We start from the raw sequence: 25044 nt of genomic DNA on the forward strand, positions 1-25044 counted from the left end.
ATTATCTGATGCCAACCTGCCTAAACCAAACAACTCAACATTCAACATATGTTGAATTTTATGTCTTTGGCTCATTAGCAAGTGAAAATTTTACCCCGCGTACACAGGAGGGGTTTCTCCAGCCCAGAAATGTGCCGTTCCCTTGATATGGGACTGAACACCACACCAATCTCCATAAAAATATGGCATGGTTTATGGTGCCTTGCTTATCTGAAAATACAGCTGATACAACCTGACTCAAGACATTTTCCAAATCGTTAGGGCCCACTGAAAAACATGGCTTACAAATGATCCACTAAGCTGCTCGTTTTAATAAAATGTCACGTTTTGTAACAGTTCGCCTGTTATTTGAGCACGCCAAGGGTTTTTCCCCCCGTTTGCCACAGCACAGCTGCACCATACTTTCCACCAGCATCCTCATTCCTGCCAAGCCACTCTTCTTCTCCTGCTACATATTTTTAAGATCCCAACAAAGGGCACTGCAGGTGAACTATTATGCCGAAGGCTGCGACAGGAGCTCCGACCAATTACACAGTCTACTGCCCGGACTCAAACAATTATCACCTGTGCTGCTGTACAAAGCCAAAGAGCAGTAATTGCATGAGAAGTGAAACCAAGAAAAATTTACTTAAATTGACTCCGCTTTAAGTCCTGTCCTGACAAAACTACAGCTGGTACAGATGTGCCTGGCATTTTTATAGCATTTATATGTATATTTTTTGTTGATATGAAATCCAAACCCAAGTCATTACCTTTTCGCCTTTAAAAACAAACAAGAACAACTGCTGTTTGCCTTTGTAGGGCAGTGTGTTCAGCGGGAACAAAAAATCAGGAGGGCACACACACACTATCTGGTTGGAATAAATTTATTTGATCTGTCTGTAAACAAGGTGATAAATCAATTTATGGCATTTCTTGGTTTTATGCATATGAAATCAGATGCGTTAAAGAGACTGTATCCCAGATGTAAGAAAAAAAAGTGGTGGGGAAAAGAAATGAACAGAAATCAGCAAACAGGATTTTTTTATGAGTACACATATCCCACAAGGCCTGAACAGTGGAGCTGATGCTAAAAACATCCCTAAGAAAAAAAGTGCCAATGAAATGACTCCTTAGTGGACAGCGGGTAAAATCCATCTCACAACAGCAACAGATCTCTCTACATTATGGCACAGGATACACAGGTTCTGTAGTTAAGTTTCAACAAGACAACCAAAAGCGTCCTTATTCCAACCAATCCCATCTCCCATTAAATTGAGTGTCATTTCTACTTGTTCTTTTTGAAGGTCTTTTCAGTTGGACGTTACAGTTAGCAGTACCGAGCATGGACAGACCGTTTGATACCACAACTCAGTTGATGACTATAGAGTACAAGGCAATTTATTCCACAGTTTTGTATTCGTCACACAGCATGGGTTTGTACAAATGCAGTAATTCATTTTCCTCTTCACAAAAAAAAAACAAAACACAACAACAGCAGTTCAAATGATGACACTGCAAATTTCCTTCATAGACAAATCCCCCCCTTCTGCCCTGTAGTTTTGTGTTTTTTGTCAGTCATGATAAGTAGCCTATACTGTCTGGTTAGTGTTTTGCCTTCAGCAGAAAAAAAATGAGGTTAGCAGTCATCCTTCACAATGATTTAGAGCAATTGTATAAACACCCGAGCTGCGACTAAAATTGGTCCTATGAAAAACAATTCAAACTGGACACACTCCAGATGGTTATATGCTGGGATATCTACTGTCCGAAAATGGCAGCCTTTCAAAAAAAACAAAAACAAAAAAATAACAAACAAAAAAAAAAAAAAGAAATATATTACAGGAGCTGGCAAACAATAGTATTAAGTGCCTGAGCCGTTGTTACGATGGAATGTCCATGGGTTTGGTGATGCCGGGGCGGTCGCGATGAGGGCGTGGTGGGAGGAGACTCTACCTGCATCTGGACGACGCCGGCTCTTTGCAATGCGACTCGTGATCAATAACCGAGCCGATTCCAAGCACACACACTCACACACCCCACCCCTGAATTTATTCAGTATAAAAACAGTGAGTGTGTGAAGGGAGAGGGGGGTTAGAGAGGACTTAAAAAGGGGGATGTAGTGGTTGATTAATGAAGAAGACGGTCTCCTGTGTACTTATGGAGTGTTAACCTACTATGAGCAAAAAAGTAGATGGGGAAGCAGGGAGGGGGAGGAGGCGGACGATTTTGGCAGGAGTGAATGGGGGCGTTTGGGGTTGGGAAGAGTGGAGGAGGAGGAGGAGGGGGTGGGGTTGGGGGGCAGTAGGCTCAAAGATATGCATGCAGTCTCCCCTCCCAGACATGATGAAAAGGAAGACATGATGAGCTTGGTTACCGCTCAAGTGCTCCAAAGGCATCGGCTGCTCAGAGGGGGGGAGGGGGGGATTGAACTACCGGGCACCATCATACAAAAAAACAAAAAACAAAAATCTACTTCAAATTGTTTAAGAATTCCTTCACTTTTAATGTTAGCATTTATTCACTGAGCATTTGGCCAGAATGTTGCTGGTCTTAGGAAGTACAGATTTGTCATGATGTCCTGTTAACAACATGCGCATCTTACCTACGGTGCAACGACAGTGCCAGAATGGGGGATAAGAGTACACAGCGTGAATGCGTCAAAATTACTTAGGAAATGAGAGAAGGGAGAAGGAAGGCAGAAGGAAAGGAGGGAGGGAGGAAGGGGGGGGAAGATGAGACAGAAAAGGGAAACAACAAAAAAGTAGAGGGGAGAGGGTGGGTGTGGGAGGGGGGGGGGGAGAAACAAAACAAAAGCAACTACCAACTAGAGAACTGGAAGTAGTGTGAAACGCAACAGGGTGGTAAGGGTGAGCTGCTAGGTGGCTGGGTACAGGCTGCTTTAGTATCCAGACTTCCTCAGGTATTCAGCCATTTGAAACGCTTTCTTGTTGAGCTGCCCTCCATGGACACCTTCCTTCGCCATGACTAAAACCAATGCTGGAGCACACAAAGGAAAAACAAACAAAAACAAAATGAACAGACATGGTGGTGGCGGGGTTGGAAAAAAAACAACAAAAGGACAACTTTTTTCCCCCGCTAAATGTGGGGCTACATTGTTGAGGACAGGACCGGGGCCCGGGGAACCCCGCTCTGTCTGCTAGTAACGCTCCCGGGACGTTGCCCGATGGGACTGCTCGAAAAGAGAGAGGGGGGGAAGGGGGGGGGGGGGGTCTTGACAGCAATTGTGTTTTTTGTTTTTATGAGTTTTGTATTTTTTGTGTTTTTTCTTTTCGTTTGTTTTTTTTTTCTCTCTCCCTCAACTACACCACATAGGCTAAGTCAAGACTAAACTAGAACCCTGAATCCCTCAAGTATTTTGCCATCGAGTATGCCTTCTTATTCAATCCGCCTCCATGGACCCCTTCTTTGCCCATTACAAAGACCAAGACTGAAAGAAAAGAGACAGAAAAGGGACATTTAGAGAAGGTGTGAAGTTAGATCACAGGTGAAAAGAAAAAAAAAGCGCACAGAGCCAAAACCAGCAGGCGGACAGGACAGGTACGAGGGAGGACGACACAGGAAGCAAAGCGGCGCTCTGGCCTGCAGGCTACAGCAAGCCTAAACATTCATTTTCTTATCAGTGCTGCTGGCGCTGGAACAGCAAGACATTTGACATTACATTTAGCTGACGCTCTCACCCAGAAAGACCCACAGAGAGTGCAACAGGAGAAGAAACAAAGAAAGCATGCAAAGCCATTTCTGAGTTTGCGCGTTTGTGATGTGAGGACTTCAAATAAACGTTCATGTAGGCTCTACTGCTCTGAGGGCCTGTTGGTGGCAGGTTGACACCACTTTCAATATAATCTGCTAACTTCCACTAAGGGTAAACGCAAAGTGTGGTACTTCTTCAATTAATTACGCAAGAAGCTGCCATACCAGCTAACTTTTCAAAATCAGCTCATTCTGAAAAGTTAGGAATAACTATAAATTGGTTTTATCCTGATCTCCTAATTTCATGTCAGACACTAATTGGGACCAAATCAAAACCAAGATTTAGGCCTAATTAGTTTGTGCCACATGATTTTAGAAGATCAGGCTTTGTTAATTAATACTGCCTCTAACTCTCAGAGCATCCCAATTCTTGGAAGTTTGGCTCAAACTACAACTTGCTGCTTTTTAATTGGCTAAAAACAATCATGTAGGGAGTCCGCCATGGCAGCGCATTCATCCCTTCAATAAATACAGTATTTACACTCAGAATATAAAATAAACTTCAGTTCACTGGCCACAGTAGCTGGGGAATCCCAAAATTTACTAGCCACTTTCACTACTTTACAAGCCAGTTTCATTTTGTTACTTATCCAACGTGGCTGGTAGTGTAGACCAATGTACCAGCTACAGCAAGTATTAACCAGCATATGGCTGGTTTTTACTACCATCTGAGTTTATTTTATAGCTTTTCCGCTCCAAGAGTCTCGTCCTTTACTCGTTTCATCTGTAAACATTATGCACCATGCCAGCAGCGAAGAATAGGAAAGTGAATGCTTCTACTCACTACTAACCACCATCACTAATGTAGTACACATGCGGATACAGCAGCATGCTTGTGGTACCTCTCCTCAATACATGTAAGAACCCGTAAGTGCCACCATGTGAGTATTAATACCCATCTTCACAGGAACAGAGTCGCAATATGTGAGCAGGGGAACGGTTTCACACTTTGAAGAGCTTGGTGAGAGGGAAGGAAGGTGTATTAACCAGGAAGGAGGAAGATGCATGCGGTTCAGGGAGTATTTGGGAAATTCAGGCCAGAAGAGTCAGCCCTGTGTGGAGAGTGGGAACCAGTCTGCCCCGTTACAGTCTCACCTGTATGTTTTAGTAGCAGCAGGGAAAGTGGAGGAGGACGGGGTGTCGGGGCCCATACAGGCGACATGAAAACTGGCACAACTCTCAGGCAAGTCCCTCCATGGGACTTTGAACTTCAATTGGCTACATTGGCATCAATTATGTATGGATAATTTGGCATTTTGCACATTTCAATATCATTGCTAATGTCAATCAAGTCGTGAAAGGGGAGGTTCCATCCAAAATATTGAACATTATCATTCCCTTAACAGCAGAGTTACATGCTTACTTAAAACTCTAAGGGTTCATTGAAAAAATATGCCACCATAATCAGATTCATAAAACATTCCTTCCCTCTGGGCAGCAGATTTATAAGAAAGATACCACAGAGGGGAACAGCTAAAACATTAAATCGGTCTGTTTCAGATTGAGTTATGTTACATTTGCAATATGGATGCTAACCTAACAAACTGTAAAGCATCCAAGTTAAAGGAAATAAGCACATAGCTACAACTGAGGAAAGCTATTGGCAAAGAAGAGATTAAGAATATGTAAAGAGGAATTACCCCTCACCCTGACGGAATTAAGTTGTGACACGAACTTGCCCTTCAACTAAATCAACCTGACTGAGGATCATGCATTCCTATACACCAATTATATTTGCCTATGATGCACTTGTTCCCCTTCATAATGGGCTGACATTCAATAGCATTATCCTAAGACTCACCTGCACTGTAACATCTGAAACGTGTCATATATTGAGGAAAGGTGCATTCCAGGTCTAATCACGCATGCACAGACTACAGACAAGTCGAAAATAGCTAATCTAATGCACTACATCAAAAGTAGGCTATGGTGTCGCTGTAGCACTACTAAAACGCGAGCGGTTTAACAGCAACGTTGAACATGAACATGGCGCTCACCTTTGCCGGCTCTGCCTACGGAAACATTGTATGTTGGCTCTCCCCCTTGACTCTTCGTCCGGATGTCCATTGTCCAGTCGCCGTCGATTTGGAGGCTGTCTCTGATGACGGAGCACTTCTTATTGCCTAAGGTCAGCCCGCTGGTGAAGAATCCCTCCCGGTCCTTTCCTACTAAGACGTCAATTTCTTCACTCTGGGGGCAACACACAGTCAGAAGTTAGGCACATGTGTATATCTCTGCTAAGGTTTTATCTTGAAGGAAGATGCCTGACCATCCCGGTGGAGTGATCCCGCAATGTGAGGCCCTTGCCAGCGTTTCATCCATCCCCGTCCAAGGTGGGCATTGTGAAGCCCTTATGGGATATTCAAATAAACTCAAAGTAAAGTAAATCTAAAGTAAATCCACTACCTCTCTTCTTGGCTCCTAATTTACCAATTTATTTCCCAAGCACTCTATTATGCTACTCATTCCTGTTGAAGGCTTAGGCCTAGCTCATGAAGACTGTGATATATGGTCGGTTTGACTACTGTTGACAAAATGTACTTAATGTAAGTCATTTTGGACAAAAGCATCTGCTAAATGACAATGTAATGTAATCTTACGTGATCATTCCAGGAAAAAGATCTGCATGTTGTGGCTCTGACCCTTGTGCTCCTTACTACTGTTATTTTGGAGATCTAGGATTTGAAGCATGTTCTACTGCTGCACTCACTTTAGGTCACTCTGGATGTGAGCTAAATGTCCCACATGTAAAATACACATTTTACATACATTTTAACTTGAACATCAAAGGGAGTCTGAGCTTAGATAAGACAGTATCAGGGATGTAATTAGGAACCCAAAGCAGCAGGAGGAACTACAGGAAATCTAATCCAGTTAGAAATTAACTTAAGCAGTGTCCGAAAAGTTTTATCCTCAAAACTCTCATTCCTTAAACATGTATGATTAAGATGATTTAAAGCTTGAATTACTTAATTAATGTAGGCTAAACTCTTGCACACATCAACTACAACCATCATACAATGGAGGCAGGAAGGATGTTCACATGCTCTGGTTACGTAGGGTATTTGTGAGTCAAATGCAGCCTGGGACTGCTTCTGCAATTTACTAAGATGATGAGCATGATGAATCTCAGTTAAGTAACAGCTTTGCACTTTCACTGACCCATCTCGGGCAAAATAAGATCATGCCAGACAAAAGAAATGCATTGTCTTTTTTTAAAGGCACAGCAGACTATTATGCCATTATATTATGCCACAAGGCCTGAAATCCTACAGAGGCCTACTTCAGCTGACAATAACATATTATGTTGAGAAAATGTGATCCATTAGCACAAGTTGCCTCACACCTCTGGCCACTGAGAACTTTTAGTTACTGCTTCACCAGACTGAGTATAGAATCTGTTTCACGTCCTTGATATTATTAAATTTTTTTAAAAAAAGGGTTTATTCTGTGAACCAATCTGCAGGGTCGAGAACAAAAGGCGTCGTCCCTCAACTACAGAACTGCACAGTCATACACGAAACCCTTCCCTTCCGGAAGAATTAAAAAAAAAAAGGGAAATCAAAGGATTTGTGCTAGCTCATATAACATTTAGCATGACGGCTAACATGCCGGGGCCCAGTCAATGTATTAGCGCTCTTCCCCAAGGAATCAAATTACCCGCATGTGTACCGCAGTTTCACACATTCTGTGCGTATTGCATGCCACGCACAGCTGATTCCGTTTGGCAAATCTAATCACAGGAGGTTTGGGAAAGCCGCGGCTAACGTTAACGTTGTTAGTTGGCTGGCTAGCCTCCTTGTCGGAACATCAAAACGGAACGAGAATCCCCTTATCAGCTTGTATTAGCTCAGGCCTAACATCAGCGTTTGACACGGACGAGAACACAACCGGTTTCCATTTATTCAGCTTGTTTTTATAAAGTTGTGTAGGATACTCTGGCTCCACAGACCAGAGCGGACACTCCCTGGTCTCAACGGCATACTCGTTCATAGTTCAGTTCTCTGTCCCGTTAGTTATCAGTTCCCAGCAGGCTCGTTTAACGGGCGAGACGTTAACGTTCTGCATCGCCTTGCTTTCAACACACAAGATGTTCTAGCTCGTAGTTTATTTACACGCTTGTTAACCGACAAAATGGAGGCTCCGCCAAGCACCGGGGATAGATGTTAGATAAAAAGAAATTCGGGGAACGTTTCGTGTTTACATGTATGGTGAGCGTTAAACTGCAATGAAAATAGCTAAATGCACAGAGTTGGAGCATTGCTAGAAACGTATTCGTGACCAGGCGTCTCGATTAGCTTCAGTAAATAAAATGAATAAGAAATGGGAGTGGATGCGCCATCTTGGAAAATAAGGGGCGGTAGCGGTGGCCTGATTCACAGAGGCAACTACGAAAAACACGAACGAAAACAGCACGCCGATATGTAGAGAAGGCGTGCGTGAACCGCTAACTTTACGTAGCTAACGTTAGCTAATGATTTTCGAATCTGGATGACCGGCCTGATTTGAGCTAGCTATACTTAGCTAATCGACGTTAACATTATTCCTGCTCAGCACCCCTTAAGATCCCCGCATTGCTGTCTACAGTTTACAAAGTTACATGTTACTAAGGTGTTTTTAAGACACATGTAACAAGTAAAACTAAATTACATCTGTAGCTGGTAATGCTGCTAGAAAATGAATCCATGATTTAGGATCTGATTTACCGAATTGCTCATCGGTCGCTACCGTTAACTGAATGGCATGACAGGCTAACGCGGCTCGGTAACGTTAGCTTGCTAATGTTGCTAACTTAGCCTAGCTCGCATTGCCGTAAAGCATTAGCCTATGTTAGCTCTGTGTGCTAAACATGTTTAATTGGAAAAACGCAAAACTGGTGATTGTAAGGCCACCGATATGACAAAATGTCTGCAAAAACAACACTCGGAAAAGGCTGAAGACAACAGAAAAAATGGTGCAGAAGTGTCAATGCATCTTGTGTGAACACCGGATACCATGTGTACCACACTGCTCGCCTTATCCATTCCGTCTGAGGCTACCCATTCAACAAGGCCCGACTGGCAAACGGACCGGCATGCAAAATGTAGATCGTCCTCTCTCTCAATTTAGCTACTGACATATCAAGAAAATACTAACCGTTATGTTGACAAAGGTACCGCCGGGAAATGATGCCCAAACGTATTTGGCGTCCGTGTACCCAACAATGGCCGAGTCCTGGCAGCTGCCATCAGCCATCAGGGTTTCCACGTAGCTTTGCCAGGACATGTTTGTGAATTAGTTCAAAGATGAAAATAAGTTGGTCAAATAAGTCACAGGTGTTTCTTGAGCGACGGAGAATAGTGAGCAAGCTGTATTGTCGGTGGTTAACAGGCCTCCAGCAAATCCCCCAGCTCCGTCACGTCCCCGCTTTCTTCTGGGTCTGGGCAGCGAAGAGAAGCCACCGCAATCGGGCAGCGCTTGGGTGTAGTCCTCATGAAATCACTCCGCCGGGGCGTTGTTCGCCCGTCGTCCTCATAGGAAAATACACTATATGGCGGATGAATAACTCATGGTAGATCAAGATGAGAGATAGACTGCCTGTGTTTTTTTTTTTACACTTGCCCATTCTTGTATCTTTTATAAATAGGGATTTAGTGGAGGGCGAACGCAGCTAATCTCACTTTACCCTCCTTTAAATTTGCAGAATACAGTTTACTCACTGCTTTAGGTTGACATAAATATCTATTAATTCCTAGTATTTGTCAAAGTAGTATCAAACTGATGCAAGTCATTTGATGTTAAGGTCTTTAAAAACTCACTTTTCTGAAAATATAATTTATATTTTTTATAGGCTATTGGTGATTGTTTGCCTCATGATCACTGGCTGGAGGTCAGAGTTTACCCACCTATTTATTTACCAGTACATCTGTTTGTGTCTATCATGTGCCCATTAAGGTTTGTTTTCTTTTTTAATGACTGGTCATTTGAATTTGAATTACATTCTCTGTGAAGAAAGGCAGGGGCTTGTGAGATAATTAAGCCTCAGATTCTGACAGGGCCACCGGGTGTGACAGCACCTGTGGTTCTCTCTGAAAAGACTTAATTGCCCATCACTTCTTTGAATCTTCAGTTGTACACATGCTGCCTTTTTAATTTTATAGGAGGCAGGAATTTATTTTTGGGAGCATATTACATTAAGGTAGAACCTCTGTAGAACCCTTGGCTCCTTCTGTATCTGTCTTCATTAATGCGATAGTCATTCATTTTCTTGATTTAAGATGATTATGATGCTCAGAGCCATCGCATCATCAGCTGGACAAATTCATCGAAATACACAACAACCAATGTTCACAAAATCCATATTGTTTGTGGTGGATTGTGTTTTTTTCTGCTGACCTGACAGGTCAACATCTCTTAATCTCTTCATTCAGTCATTTTCCATACCGGCTTATTCCTTCTCAGGGTCACGGAGGGGCTGCAGCCTATCCCAGCATGCATTGGGCAGAAGGCAGGTTGCTATGTTCATCACAGGGCAAACACAGATAGACAATCACTCACACTTACATTCACACCTATGGGCAGTTTAGAGTCTCCAAGCCACCTGAGTTGCACGTCTTTGGACTTTGGGTGGAAACTCGCTGTTACAAAGCTCACTCAGACAGTTACAGCACCAATAGTTGATATCTGCACATACACACCAATATGTACACACACAAATTTGGTGTAGGGTCTCTTTCCTTATGTGTGTACATCTATATTTCAGACATAGCTGACACTCTAGAGCAGTGATTCTCAACCTTTTTCATATCAAGGACCCTTCATTTAGTATCCATTAGAGCCACGGACCCTGGATTTTGTCTCTCTGTCCCAAATCTGAGAATATTTATATTGTTAGATATGATTTTGTCCAGAATTCCATGACTTTCTGTATTGCAGGTAGAGAGATAACAGAGAAACTATGACCAAAACAGTCAAATTCTTCCACATTCTCTAACTGTGTTAACTTCTTGTAAATGAAATAATGCTGAAGTTTAACATTTCATTAATTTGCTGGGGATCCCCTGGAACCCCCTCAAGGACCCCTGGTGGTTCCCGGACCCCACGTTGAGAACCACTGCTCTAGAGCATCTTACAGTGAGTCAACAGCAGGGATGTAGTGGAAGGTAAACCAAGCTAAACTCACTTTACCCACCGTTTTATTTGCTGAATTAAGTTTACCCACTGTTTTAATCAAGGATAAATCTTAATGATATAAACTCATAGTATACATCATAGCAGGTAGTATCAAACTGACACAGAGTATATGGGGGATAGGGTGTTTTAAGGGTGAGAATATAACTGATCATTGCTTATATTGGTGTTTGTTTGCCTTATGATGAACCAACTGGAGGTCATAATTCATCCTCCTTTTTATTTACCACATCACTAGTGAGCAGGAAAGCCTTGGGGTTCAACGACTTGCTCATAGACACTTCAGTAGCACACATACCTGTTGATGGACACTCTGCTTGTTCCAGGATCAAACCTGTGACCTCTCGGTTACAGGGCGGCATCGAACCACCAGGACACCGTGCCTCCTCTTGTGCGTGGGGAAACCATCAGTAAGGTAACCACATGACTTGTCATCATTTCTTCCCATTTTTCCACCCTTTCATCCTCTCCTGCCCTATTCATTGTGTGCTATCTGCAAAATTAGCTGAACACAAAGACAGGCTGTGTGATTTGTCACAGTCGGGTCTCTTGAGCTCTCTGCACTTCATGACACAGCTTTGTAGAATATCACACTCTGTACTGGGAACATCTACTTACTTTGTGCATGGTATCTTTTCCAGCACTCTAACGTAATTTTCATATGTGTTCATGACATTGAGGATGGCACTTCACCAGAGGTGTGACCAAGTCAACTTTGCTCGAGTCCCAAGTCAGTCTCAAGTCTTGAGGCACAAGTCTCCAGTCAAGACCGTGTCATTAATGCCAAGTCTCAAGTCAGAACAAATCAAGAGTCGAGTGTCAATTTAATATCTTAAAGAGAACAAACACTTTTCAATGCAATATGGTTTTAATAGGATAAAAACTTGGTAAGAGCATCATGAGTTTGATTTCTATAATCAGTTTCAACTTCAATAAATTCAATCATTCCATACAAATTCAGAAAACAGAATTTAAATTCAGTCGTCTGCTGGAACAAATCTCATCACTTTCAATCTAAGTCATTTACACAAACTTTTATCAAGACTAGAAACGTTTTCAAGTCATCAAAGCAAAAGTCAAAGTCAAGTCCCAATTAAGTCACCAGAACCCAAGTCAAGTCTCAAGTCTTCTCTTCATGCATCAAGTCAAGTCTCAAGTCTTCTCTTCATGCATCAAGTCAAGTCTCAAGCAGTTAAAATTGTGACTCGAGTCCAATTCATGTGACTTGAGCCCCCAAGTCTGCACTTCACTGAAAAGAAAAGCTGATACGTTTAATACTTTATCTCATACGTATCCGAACACTTGTAAAGTCCTGCACAACTTTACTTATTTTGGGAGATTTATGACTGTGACGTTCTCCTCTCAGTGATGTTATCGCTCAGGATGGCTCAGCCCTTTAGTTTTAAACCTTTATTCATCCAGGGAAGAAGGGTTTTTTTTTCTGTTCTGAGCACCCAGGCTCTTTTTCAGCTCCACCCTGGTTCACAGTTACAGTATACAGTGACACACATTCACACCTGAGAGCTGCTTCTCTGTTACTGCTGGTCACTGAGCAGCAACTGGAGGTTTACTGCCTTGTTCAGGGGGAAATCGATGGTGGTTACTGAGGGAGAGAAGAGCATTATTCAGTCACTTTCACAACCTGACTTTCAATGAAATGATCGAGATGACAAATATACATTCCCAAAGCCTCAGTAAGAGATATTATTGGAAAAATATAAGCTCCAAGTTATTAAGCGGCTTCATACACTAAGAAAAGTGATAGGAATTCAAGAATTACAACCAAAAATTGAATAAACTAACAACCGCTGTAAATCAATTTATGGAGGAATCAGTTAATGTTGAAGAATCTAATGTTGAGGAATTTCAATAAGCTGCTTCAACTTCAGCGTCAATTCATATTCCAGAGATGTGCAGAGATGTTACTTGTCATTTTCCTACATGCCCTTTAAAAACAACTTAATTAATCTGTCTTTTTGAAGCCCTTCCATCATGTGACAACTTTTCCCCTTTCTAGAAACTTCCAGCGAATTCAGCCTCTCTCTCTCCCTGCAGCAGAGTAAGCGCTGAAAAAAAGTTATTCATTGACCAGGCAGGAGGAAGTGAGCGGGGCAGGAACATTGTCAATCAGCTGGCCACACCCAGATCCTATTCTCCCATTGGACGCCGCCAGTTTCCATGGCCACCTCTGTTTTGTACTGTCAAAATAGTCCCACTCAGAGCCAAACCACTCAGCCTGCGTCTGTGAGTCAGTGAGGTTAGAAAAAACATAGGGCGACACTTGTTTGCTTTACAAAAGGCTTGCATTTGAACAAAGCCATAGCATGCTGCATTATCATCACACTCTGTCATGCATTAATCTATAAGATCAGACAGCTGGATAAAACAGCAGAGAGCTTATACAACACAGTAAGTGTTTCTGTTGCAGTGTTCTAGTTTCTCCTTCAGGCTGCCGCAGCTTCTGGGTAATCTCAGCCCCTCTCACATCACTGCTGCTGTTGTGTGAAAACCACAAAACTTCCATTTTTCTAACTTGAATTGAATGTTTACACGGTCATTTATATACTGAGTGAGTTTCCTGACCTTTGGGCCCTGCATGGTAAAAACCCCATTGTGTCACAATTTCAACACAACACGTAAAACATTCTTTCAACCAAAGAATGATTTGCCTTTTTCAAGTTGTTTTATTTGATTAATTATCAGAGGAGGCAAAGAGGCTGAAAACTACTCAGTATTTCACAAGAAAAAAAGTTTTATTTTCCATACTTTTATAGCAGAAAAAAGACAATGGGAAACTGTGTATTTTTAGCAGTTACTTCATGGCGGATCATGGCAACTTCACAACTTTCAAAGTGACATGAGTGGCAACATGGTACAGTGATGCATTTTTAGATGTTCACTCCCAAAACCCCTGTTTCCTTTTCCTATAAGACATCATGTTTGCGTCCCGGTGGCTGAAATTTCTTAATTTTGAAGAATCCAGAATTTGTGTGGCTGAAGATTTTGAACAAAGTGTTTCTCAGCTTTTGAACAGCGTTTTTGCGTTTTGTCCCGCCTCAGCATCCTGCTCCAACTGGAAATACATTGAATTACAGAAGCAACACCCCATCGAAATGTTGTCTACTTGTGACTAAATTTTATTCTTGCAAACTCTGATCCTCTCACCTTGTTAGTTTTAACTCCTTTTTGCCATAAACAAGTCAAAGTCTGTCTAGATTGCCAAGTTTTCTCACCAAAATGTTAGATGGAGGGACAATCTGAGGGCTGGGTCAGTTGATAACATGTTCACAGTAATCAAGAGTGTCTGTGCCAGGTTATTTTCTACAGAGGTGCTTGTGTTTCCACAGGCTGTAAAACCGTAACTCTTATCTAGCACTGTCCTCTCTGATAGGACTAACAATGGTGTTACTCAACGCTGCAAGTAAACTCTCTTTGGCCATTTGTTAATCAGATTATTTTACACTTTAAGCATTTGTTTGATGCTTTTATCCAGGGTGACTTACAATCAACAGAATGGAATAGAATAGAATAAGTCAGTCAATTCAATCAGTTTCACCTTTTAAATCCCTTCTAAAACACACTTTTATAGACAGGCTTTTATGTGAATTGCTCCTTAGTTATAAGTAGTTATAAATAGTTGTATCTCCATTTTAGTTTTCATTTCGTAATTGTGTTTCTGGTTTTATTACCTGTTTTTATATATCTATTACTGTCTCTTCTTGTGAACAACTTCTGTTGTACTGTCTGGACATTCATGTGGTTCAGCACACACTTTTATATAAAACGCTCTCTGTTTTTAGTTGTATCTTTTTGTTTTCTAGTTGTATCTGTGTATCTCTTGTATTACCTTTTATTTCAATTTTGTTTGTTTGCCCCGGAGACGACTTGCATTAACTAGTTCATGCAACTCATCACCATTTGTTGTTGTTCTTGCTATTTTCCATACTTTTTTATCCAACTTGAATTGTGGTGCTTTCGCATCACTGTCTGTTTGTGTTTTATTGTATGTAAAGCACTTTGTAAACACTGTTTTTATAAACGTGCTATACAAATAAAGTTATTATTATTATTATTAATTCCTAGATCACCAACATTAAACGCATCCAACAGCGAGGAGGTCAAGGGTCACAGCAGTGTTGTCACTGAGTTTCTGGCTCAGGACCAGTTTTCAGGCTCCAATCTGAACCTTAACTACTGTTGGGGACGATCTGCTTTGTCTTGAACAGCCTGAACAGAATTCAGGCCTTTTTTTCACCTCAATTGGACAGAATTATTTATTCATGACTCTACTTCACTCTTTGTCTTGTGTAGCCGTAGAGAAAGTAGGCCTATTTTTACCTCAATTGAACATATTTAATTGATGACAACTCACTATATCACAGCAAGGTGAGGGCCAAAGCCACTGAGATACTGCTGTAAACTGGAGTTAAAGGCAGAAGGGAGGAATTCATTGTATTCTTCTCTACCGGTCAGCAGAGGGTTAGGGTTATAGCTTCAGCTATATCTTTGGCTGTGGCTTTTACATGCCAAGCTTCACCAGAATGACCATGAGTCAAAAGAAACCGTGAGCTCACCGCCGTTGTGTTTTTCCAGGAGCAGACCGGGCGCAGAGCATTAAATATTGAGCAGCAGCAGGTAGGGAAGATGGAGCGCCGGTGCTGCTCTGTTCCTAGAAAATGTCTCCCTTCCCCTCAGCAGGGCCCGGGCCTGTCACACACACAAAGGAAATCAATAATAACCAAGGCCGGGGGTAACAAAGGAGGCTCATGTGTCTCCACCATTTGAGAGATACAGTACCATGTGGAATGCGTGAGCTTTGACCGATGTGTTGACAGAAATCAATTTCTCCGGCTCTTCAGGAGACACTTGGGATGAGTGTCGCTGCAAGGGTGTAAGTTTATGATCTACACAACTAGGGCAGGAGCTTTAAAAATAACACCGTCAATTGATAATTTATCTGTTCTTCACAGCAACTTGGGATCAAACTTGTGACACTAAGCTCTCCTGCCCTCTGTAACCTTTGCGCCTGAGAAAGTGCAGCATGGGAGATCAAAGGTGGCCAGTGGGACGAGTCTGCATGTGGTAGATGCAGCGGGACGCACAATGAGGCCGTCTGTTCGGTGGCCTACACCCCCCCTCTGTGGAATGGATCAACACCGCCATTGAGTGCGCTCATGACTGCAACGCGTGGATGTCACACACACACACACACACACACACACACACACACACATGCAAATAAGTTCAGAAAATGGGGATCGCATTGCACACACAACAACAAACACACGCTCTGTCATATGAACGCACACATGTTCACTTATATGGCCATGCAAATACACACACACACACACACACACACACACACACATACACACACACACACTCACCACACACACACAAGGTCTGCCCGGTCCACTGGGAACACTTGTGGCATGACGAGGGCAGTGGGTGAGCATCTGACTCTGGGCTCCTCCATTTCCGCCCATCTGCAGCCGTAAACCAGCCTACAGGACAGCTGCAGGACCCCCCCCCCCCCTCCCCTCACACTCACACACACACACACACACACACACACACACACGCGCGCGCACTCACCCATAGATTCCCCCTTTCTCTCCGCCTGCACAGAGACACACCATCATGCAACTGATGATGTCCTCTCTTCTAACTCATTGTGCTCTTGTATAGCTAACTGGGTAGAACATTGCCAGGTTTAAGGGTTTGATTCCCACTGGACTCTCCCAAACTCAGTGCAAAAGCCATGTGGGAGTGACAGTGGTTTCCTTCACTGATCAGAAATTTGATGCGGGAAAGGACTTTCTTAAACCAGCAAGAAGCATCACCTGCGTTTATGGATCTGATCATTTGCTCCAGCTCTTCGTGGGAGTCGTGCCTGTTGCGGTTCGCATGTAAAACAAACGATTGACCCATTGTTTATGAATGAGAATCTGGGTGAATAATCAATAACATTGCCCTTTTCACTTGAATTTGTAGAAACAGTGTTTGTGCTGACACTCCTCCAAGTTAAACAACCTTGAACATTTTCCATTTTCCTTTTTAAACACATTGTTTTGATATTTTACTCTTGTGTTCAGCCAATAATGCGAACCGGGTTTCGACATGACTGCTCTAAACAAACTAGGTGTGAAAATGCCTCAACACAAGCATCCCCACATGAGGAGAAGTCCAACCTGAGGACTTCCTATACTGCATATTGCAACCATACTTGAGTGGTCCATTTCAGTTTGTTTCCCATCATTTTCAAAACACAAATTCAGTTAAAGGATTTCACAGGAATTTGTTGGATTTCTTTATGGCACAAAGGAAGATTGCTTGACGGCACAAAACAGGAAGAAGGAAGGCGCCGTTCTTCCAGAGCAAACAGCTAAAGCTTTCAGAGTTTCTCGCAATGGAAGATGGTTAAATGAGTGAAAGGCCGATGGAAAAATAATTTCCAATGTTTTTATTCCTTTCAGTAAAGTGAGAGAGAAAACAAACATATTGGATCAACGCCAGGGGGACTATGGTCTCATTTGTTTAGGGTAATTATACCAGGATATCACAATTTGACAATGATATATATTGATATATTGATGTGCTACATGGAGCAGCTTTAATCCATATGATGCATATGTGTCGAGACAGATGTGTGGTAAGACTGCGTGACCTTGCAGCCTCTGCTGCCCTGGTATGAAACCCTGCCTGCCTTGTTTCCTGTGCCTCCCTTTACTCTGTAAACCTCCTATTTCTCTTCCTCTGTCCATAAAAATGCTTGAGGAATGTGAATTACCCACCACCCACCCTTTTCTCTTTTCTTTTTTTTAAAGAAAACTTGTCAACTCAGTAGTTCAGTTACAGTAAATGCAGTTCTTTTGATTTGACCTGTAGTTTTATGTCCTTTGTTGCTCTGTAAAGCAATTTAAGACGAACCTGTTTGTTAAAAGCGCTTTCTTAATAGATTCTACATGAGTTAACTTTATAGCTTTGAGCGAAATCTACATTGTGAGCCTGTCAGGAAGGACGGTGCTGTTGTTGTTGTTCTGCACTGCTGCGTTCAGTCCGACTTACTTGAGCAGCATGGTATGATAATGTACAGGCCGGGAATAAAGCCCCACTGTTCTGCACAGATGAATAGTCATGATTCATAGTGAAGCGTGAAGGAGTCTCGCTCTGGATGGACGTCTTAAAGGTCTCATCTGTGATTTCAGCATGGCGCCCTCTGTTGAAACTACTGTTAACTTTGTCTACATCCCACTACTATAATTGGAGAGCAGTTTGTGTGTTTGTGTGTTTGTGTGTCCCACCATGGAGGAGAGGAGAGGAGAGGAGAGGAGAGAAGAAGAGGAGAGGAGACAAGGAGAGGAGAGGAGAGGAGAGGAGAGGAGAGGAGAGGAGAGGAGAAAAGGAGAGGAGACAAGGAGGAGAGGAGAGGAAAGGAGAGGAGAGGAGAGGGGAGAGGAGACAAGGAGAGGAGAGGAGAGAGGAGAGCAGACGAGAGGAGACAAGGAGAGGAGAGGAAGAGAAGAGACAAGGAGAGAGGAGGAGAGGAGGAGAGGAAAGGAGAGGAGAGGCGACAAGGAGAGGAGAGGAGGAGAGAGGAGAGGAGACAAAGAGAATAGAAGAGGAGAGGAGACAAGGAGAGGAGAGGGGAGGAGGAGAGGCGAGAGGAGAGGAGACAAGGAGAGGAGAGGAAACAAGGAGAGGAGAGGAGGAGAGGACGTTTTTTTTTTTTTCACTCTGAATCTTTCTGCCTGACCATTTGATGCCAGTAACAGTGTGTGTCAGCTAACCATATGCTTTACATGGATTTTGAATCTGTACTAGGGTTTTTTTTATATCTGTAATGTCTGCAAACACTGGAGTAAAACTGACCTTTGTGACCGATAAAGACAGTTCCAAGAAGCCTGTTTTCCAGCTAGAAGTCAAACTCTCAAAGAACAAAGAGAATATACCCAAATTGAAAATGGTCAAAGAAATGAGGAGGTATGGGTTACGTCAGGCCAAGCTGGGAGTGTGAAATAAGAAACCCCTTAAAAGCTTCCTAATGATGATGAATGGAGATGTTTCCACTTCCAGCGACCCAAAAATATGACTGAAGTGCCAGTATCCTTTCATCAGCTCAGCTTTCACCGAAAAGGATGGATTTTTTTTTTACCAGTAACTCATAATACAAACATATAGCCATGGAATATATAATGGTTCATTTAAAGTGGTAATCTGCGAGATCTTTGTTCTGGTTTTGGTGACATCCTCAGTGCACATCCCAGAGACCACCTGTCAATCAAACAGTGTGGGCGGGACTGTGACGTCTTTTTCCTTTGATTTACTGTTGATCAAGTTTGAGTTTCTGTAGGTGGCGCTCTTCTCTTTGTCTGTTCGGCCATGGCGGCTATCGCTGCTCATGCTAATTACACAGTTCTTCTTCTTCTGTTTATTCCAAGCAAACTGGAAATTGTGCACAAGAAGAAGACCTACCAGACACCGGGTGTTTAGAACAGCAAATGTAAAAGCTTTCATGAGCTGGGTATAGGTTGATGTACTATTGTGTTATATCAATCAGTAATAAAGAGTACCAAACGGACATTTATTTATATGAAAATGTCACAGGTTATTATTTTAAGCTTGAACTGTGTAGTTCAGTGTATAAAGTATGGCACAAACACTGTCAGGATTAGGGGTTTGATTAATGTCAGAGCCACCCAGACTGAATTTGTATGCAGTCCTGGTGCTGCAGCTGGAAAAAAAAGCATCCGATATGTTATCTTTATATTCTACTCTCCAGCACTCCAGCTATTTACGCACTTAAACTCATTAGGTGCAATGAAGGAGCCGACTTTTCAGGAAGGTCAGTGAACTGCACACATGTTAGTGGCTTTTCTCTGAATCGGCTAATAGCTGTGGAGACGGACGGTGGAAAACAGAGTGGGTTCAGTTATGGGAAAAAGCCAGGGAACCGAGACCGAGAGGCTCTCCTGCTGCGTGTTTATATTCGTGCTCGTTCAATTTACCCCGACGATAAACATGTTTTGAAATCCCTCCAGTGAGGCGTGTGTGACGGTGAAGGAGAGCCGTCTCAACAGTTTGGAGGGAGCCTCTAAATTGACCCTGCAGTTATTTTTTTTCCACCTGCTGGTTCAATGGACGGCCTGTCGGATGGTTTGTGTCAACAGTTCAGGGCCTGGTCAGCCCTTTGAGCGCCACACCCACCGATACGGACACGTGTTCACATGAGTCACAACATGACACACACACACACACACACACACACACACACATCTACACACACAGGCAGCGACCCACACACACACACACACACACACACACATCTACACACCTTGCAGCAGAAATACCACAGAATAAAAATACTCTGTTACAAGTAAAAATCCTGCATTCAAAATGTTACTTAAGTAAAAGAACAAAAGTATTAGCATCAAAATGCACTTAAAGCAACAAAAGTACTCATTATGCAGAATGGCCCATTTCAGAATAATACAGTATATATTATATTATTGAATTATAATTATTGATGCATTAATGTGTAAGCATCACTTTAATGTTGCAGCTGGAAAAGGTGGGGCTGATTTCCATCACTTTATATACTGCTGGGTAGCTTACAGTAATCTATAATAATACATCACAATTTATTAGCTGATTATATTTTGTATTAATAATCTGAATCTGCAAAGTAACTAGTAACTTAAGTTATCAAATAAAGGTAGTGGAGTAAAAAGTACAATATTTCCCTCGGAAATGTAGTGGAGTAGAAGTATAAAGTAGCATAAAATGGTAATACTCAAGTAAAGTACAAGTACCTCAAAATTGTAGTTAAGTACAGTATTCGAGTAAATGTACTTAGTTACTTTCCCCCTCTGCTCACAGCCACCAAGAAGGTCGTGTCTTCAAAAGAGCGGCTGTCATTTGCAAGTCAAATGAATAATAAATAGGAGCCACCAGCGCACTTTGGCGCTTCCCCGGCTCCACTCCAGCCCAAACACAGCCGGGCTCAGTGTGTGTTCGGCCTCGTTCAGCTGGTCTGGGGTCAGAGGGGCAGACATGATTACTGTATTAAAATCCCAGCAGCAGAAAGGTTTCAAGGATGATGAGGAGGAAGGATGAAGGATGAAGGAGCGGTCTCTCTGTCTTTTCATTCAGCGGTTTTGTTTATATCATGATGATGATGATGATGGTTTTCATGATTTCAGTCTGCAACAATATGATATAATGTGATAATGCAATAAGTGAAAGAGGGCTTCTTGCTTTTGAATAGATATTTTGATTATCTCTTTATCTGTTTAAATAGATTGATGCCCCCTCAGATATTTGATACCTAATATCTCAGAGATATGAAATAAACAGGGCTTCTTGTTTTTGCCATTTATCATACTTTAGTACTTCTTTAGTTCCATTTGTATATTGTCAAAATGTTACTATAGCCAAGCTGAAAGTGCCTGTCATATGTGGCGTTATTAGCTATGTTCTGTATTGATTTGCATGGTGGTATGTTCGTGTTCATTTGTGCCCCCCCTCAAAACCTTTAGGTGCTGTCTACGCCCCTGGTCTTCCTCACACATGACCCAGCACTCGTGGGCCTTTTCCCTTCATTTACTTATTAAATTTATTAGTTCTTGACAGTCAACTCTGATGAGATGCAGGCAGCGGTGGATAAAGAAACTCAGCTTTTACTTGTGGAATAGAGTTTAACCACCTTTTTGGTTGATGCAAATATTTGTGGTGTAAATACATAGTATGTATTATCGAAAGTGGTTTCAAATTTATGAAAGTCATACAAGGATAGGGTCCTTTAAGAGAGAAAAAACACATAAATTATTGCTTTTCTGAAAATATAATTGATGCTTTTCCCCCCTTAAAAACCCAGACTGAAGGTTATAGTTTACCCACCTTTTTATTTTACCAGAACATTACTAACTCTGAGTTTGGTTTACTGTAATCTAATTGACAGAATAGATTATAGAAGTAATGGGTTGAATTAATCGCTAGCCATTAAAGTATAAAGCTTAACTGACTGAATTCTAACAGGTCTATTTTTCCCCTTTTAGCTTCCAGGGACTGTAATGCTGTTTCACTGCTCAGTGACGACACCTTGTGGTCATAACTGCTTACTACAGTCTTTACTTAGGCGCTAAATAGGTATTAAGTGGAGTCCTGAGCACAATGTAATATAGATGGAGCACAAGAGCTGCTGGTTAGACAGGACTTGGCAGGCTGACATAGGAAATCCTCAGGCCAAAAAACAACAAAACAAAAAAAGGCTCAGAGCCAGACAGTAGCTGTTGGAAGATATCAAAGGATTCATTACATGCAAATTAACTGGCAATTTTGGTTCCCAACCACCCACTTGGTTGGGAACAGGTTCAATCAATGTAGTGTCACTGTTCTCAGTTAACTGCTGTGTATTTTACCTGGAGAGCAATTAACCGATAAACATGCAGACATGACCCAGTTTTCAAACTGTCATTTTGAATTGCATGTGTGGTTTTAGACTGAATGAGTGCCAGAGACAGTCAGTGGTTTGAGAATATGCATCTAGGTTAATAATATATTACATGTAGAGTGCACATGGTAATTTATCTTCTTCCTTTAGCGATAAAAATCTGTTCCTCTTCCATAAGGTGCTCTTGCATTTGCAGCCCAGTAACAGTTGCTGAAAAACTCAGACAGACAGGCAGGCAGAAAAGGCGGAGATTTGATTTAATAATGCTGCTCCCTCTCCTCAGCATCCGTCTGTGAAGAGTCGTCCTCGTAATTCAGTTATTCACCTTTGAATGTCATGCTGTTTTTTGGCACAAATACTTGACATAACTCAAATTAGGCTATTTTCCTAATGTTTGCTTCTTATCGAGTTACATAATCATAATCCCAAGATCCTAATTTGATAAAACTATCAGCAACATCTCTGCCTGTGCCTAATTCTATCTGTCTATCTATCCATCTATATAACAAGACTTGAATTGTAAGTGGACTGGGTATTACTGGAAATATTTTAAAACCGGTACCATCTCCAATAATTCAAATTAGATTTTCCCAGTATACCTTTCTTTTCTGAATCAAAGCACATTTCATTATTCTAGGTTAAATTATTATTTCAAAGCCATCTGCTTTTCTAAACAGAATCAGACACATTAAATTAAATTCCTTGGTACAAGTTCAAATAAACAAGAGGAAAACTTCAGCTCTCAGTGTAAAAACAGCTTTGAAGATTTTCCACACCTTTCAGTACATTTAGATGCTTTAAAACTGATGATAGGCGCCATTATTCAACAACTCAGCCTTATGTGTGGGTCCACAAACCAGCGTTTTAACACTGGCAGTAGTCATATTGTGGGAATATGTTCTTGGTGAAATGTTTTTATCTGCGTGATTCCTGCTCATATTTCATAGCTGAAATTGATTTGATGGTGCATTTATGAGAGAGAAATATGTTTTTTGGGTGCAAATTGCAACGTGATGAGGGGATGTGTCTGGTAAACCCATGTGGACTGACCATGTGCACAAGACACTGAAATAACCTGGACGAACGAATGAATGAATGAATGAATGAATGAATAAATGCATCAATCAATCAACTGGTTTTCAGCCATAACTGACTTTCAACACCAACTAACCCGCAAAACCTCTTTATTCAAAGGTTTGGAAAAATTCAAACATGAGAGCATTTGCATGAAGACGTTAACTCCATGACCTGAATTAACCCCAATATGAAATGACACATCCATCCAGGCTCTCTTAAAGGGGAATTCCACCAAAATGGACTTACGGTGACTATCGCAAAGTGCAAAAGTGACGATGTCCTAAAATTTCCCCAACCTGCCTGAGCAAGTCATGAGTTGTTTCGTTGTCTCAAGATCACACACTCCTGCCTGACAGTGATACCAATATTACTGTTTTCACAATAGAGATGAGTAAAGTAGCCAATTAGAGCAGCGATCCAACAGAAACGTCTAGGGAAGAGTTTCTATTTCACCTGGCAAAATACTGGAATAATAATACCGATTTGTCATTTGCTTTTCTTGGCTTGAGAACGAGGCTTTTATAGCCTTCGTAGATGAAATGTGACACCGGTCGCTCGCTCGCTCACAGCATCGTCCTCCATCACTGAGCAGTTGAAGATGTGAGAAGGTGGAGGAGGTTTTGTTTCAAAGCCGAGTACGTGCCAGTAATCGTTGAGTCACTGGTATTGGTCAATTGATCAGGAGGTTGACAAGGTTTATAGTCATTTCATGGAATAGAGCAGTAAAATCTTTCTCGTTATATTAGTATGGGACATGAATGTCCTTTACATTTTCTTTCAACCCTCTCATCTCAGGCAATGCAGCTCACTGACGCCATAGGATTGAATTTTCCCTTCATCTAGAGCTGGAGGGGGGCAACCGAGTGCCATGGAGGGCCGAGAGTCTGCAGGTTTTCATCCCAACCAAACCCTACACCAGCTGGTTTAACCGATTAGTTCCTCCTCTCCGGTTGAAGGTGTGTAAATCGTAAACATGGCTGCCTGTCCCTGATCTAGACCTAACTCCAAACTCTAAAACAGTGCTTCTCAATCCTGGGACTAAAGGTTTTCTATTATACCTGGTAGTTGATTACATTTACTCTCTCAGCCCCTGATTACAGCAGGTGAATGTAATCAACTACCAGGTAAAATAGAAAACCACCAGGCTCTGTGGTGCTCGAGTGCCAGGGTTGAGAACCAGTGCTCTAAAGCATCACAAAAAATGATGGGACCTGTGCAACCTGAAAGTCAGTTTCAATGGTGTTCCCCTTTAAATCAGCCTGTCTCACTGTGCACTGTGGCCCCACTTGGGACCAGCGGCTCATGCACCCAGTCCAGTGGCTTTAGATTCAGGGTTTATGAAAACATGTTGACATCCACCTCATCAGACACCCTTTAACACACCCTGAATTAAGAAATTGAGGATTTCTCAGTATTTGGAACACGATGCGAAGATTAAAAGATGGAAGACACCTGGGGCACGTTCAATCTGAAAACGGTGTGCACCGTTTTGCTACGGTTTCCGGGTCGAACGTCATGTTTCCTCGAAACGGTGTGCAACGGGCTTTGAGGTACGTTGTCTCTCGTTTGGTGGGTGTGTCAGAGGTGTTACC

General features: G+C 42.1%; 1 protein-coding gene across 2 annotated transcripts; it reads right to left on the reverse strand.

Annotated features, from left to right (window-relative positions):
• Positions 1-857: 857 nt before the first annotated feature.
• Positions 858-9169, reverse strand: LOC139653794 (profilin-2-like). Of its 2 annotated transcripts, none has more exons than XM_071530779.1 (3): positions 8890-9169; positions 5751-5943; positions 858-2979 (listed from the first exon to the last, which is right to left on the reverse strand). In XM_071530779.1, the coding sequence occupies exons 1-3, from the start codon at positions 9016-9018 to the stop codon at positions 2882-2884; spliced, it is 420 nt and encodes a 139-aa protein (XP_071386880.1). In that variant the 5' UTR covers positions 9019-9169; the 3' UTR covers positions 858-2881. The 2 variants fall into 2 exon arrangements, with proteins under 2 accessions (XP_071386880.1, XP_071386881.1); XM_071530780.1 differs by lacking the exon at positions 858-2979 and adding an exon at positions 3333-3430.
• Between the last annotated feature and the right edge of the window lie 15875 nt (positions 9170-25044).

This window comes from Centroberyx affinis, unplaced genomic scaffold (genome assembly GCF_046629955.1).
Source record: "Centroberyx affinis isolate AG114_WGS23_722 - 3 ecotype Tasmania unplaced genomic scaffold, CSIRO-AGI_Caff_v1 ptg001979l_1, whole genome shotgun sequence".
Lineage (NCBI taxonomy): Eukaryota > Metazoa > Chordata > Actinopteri > Beryciformes > Berycidae > Centroberyx > Centroberyx affinis.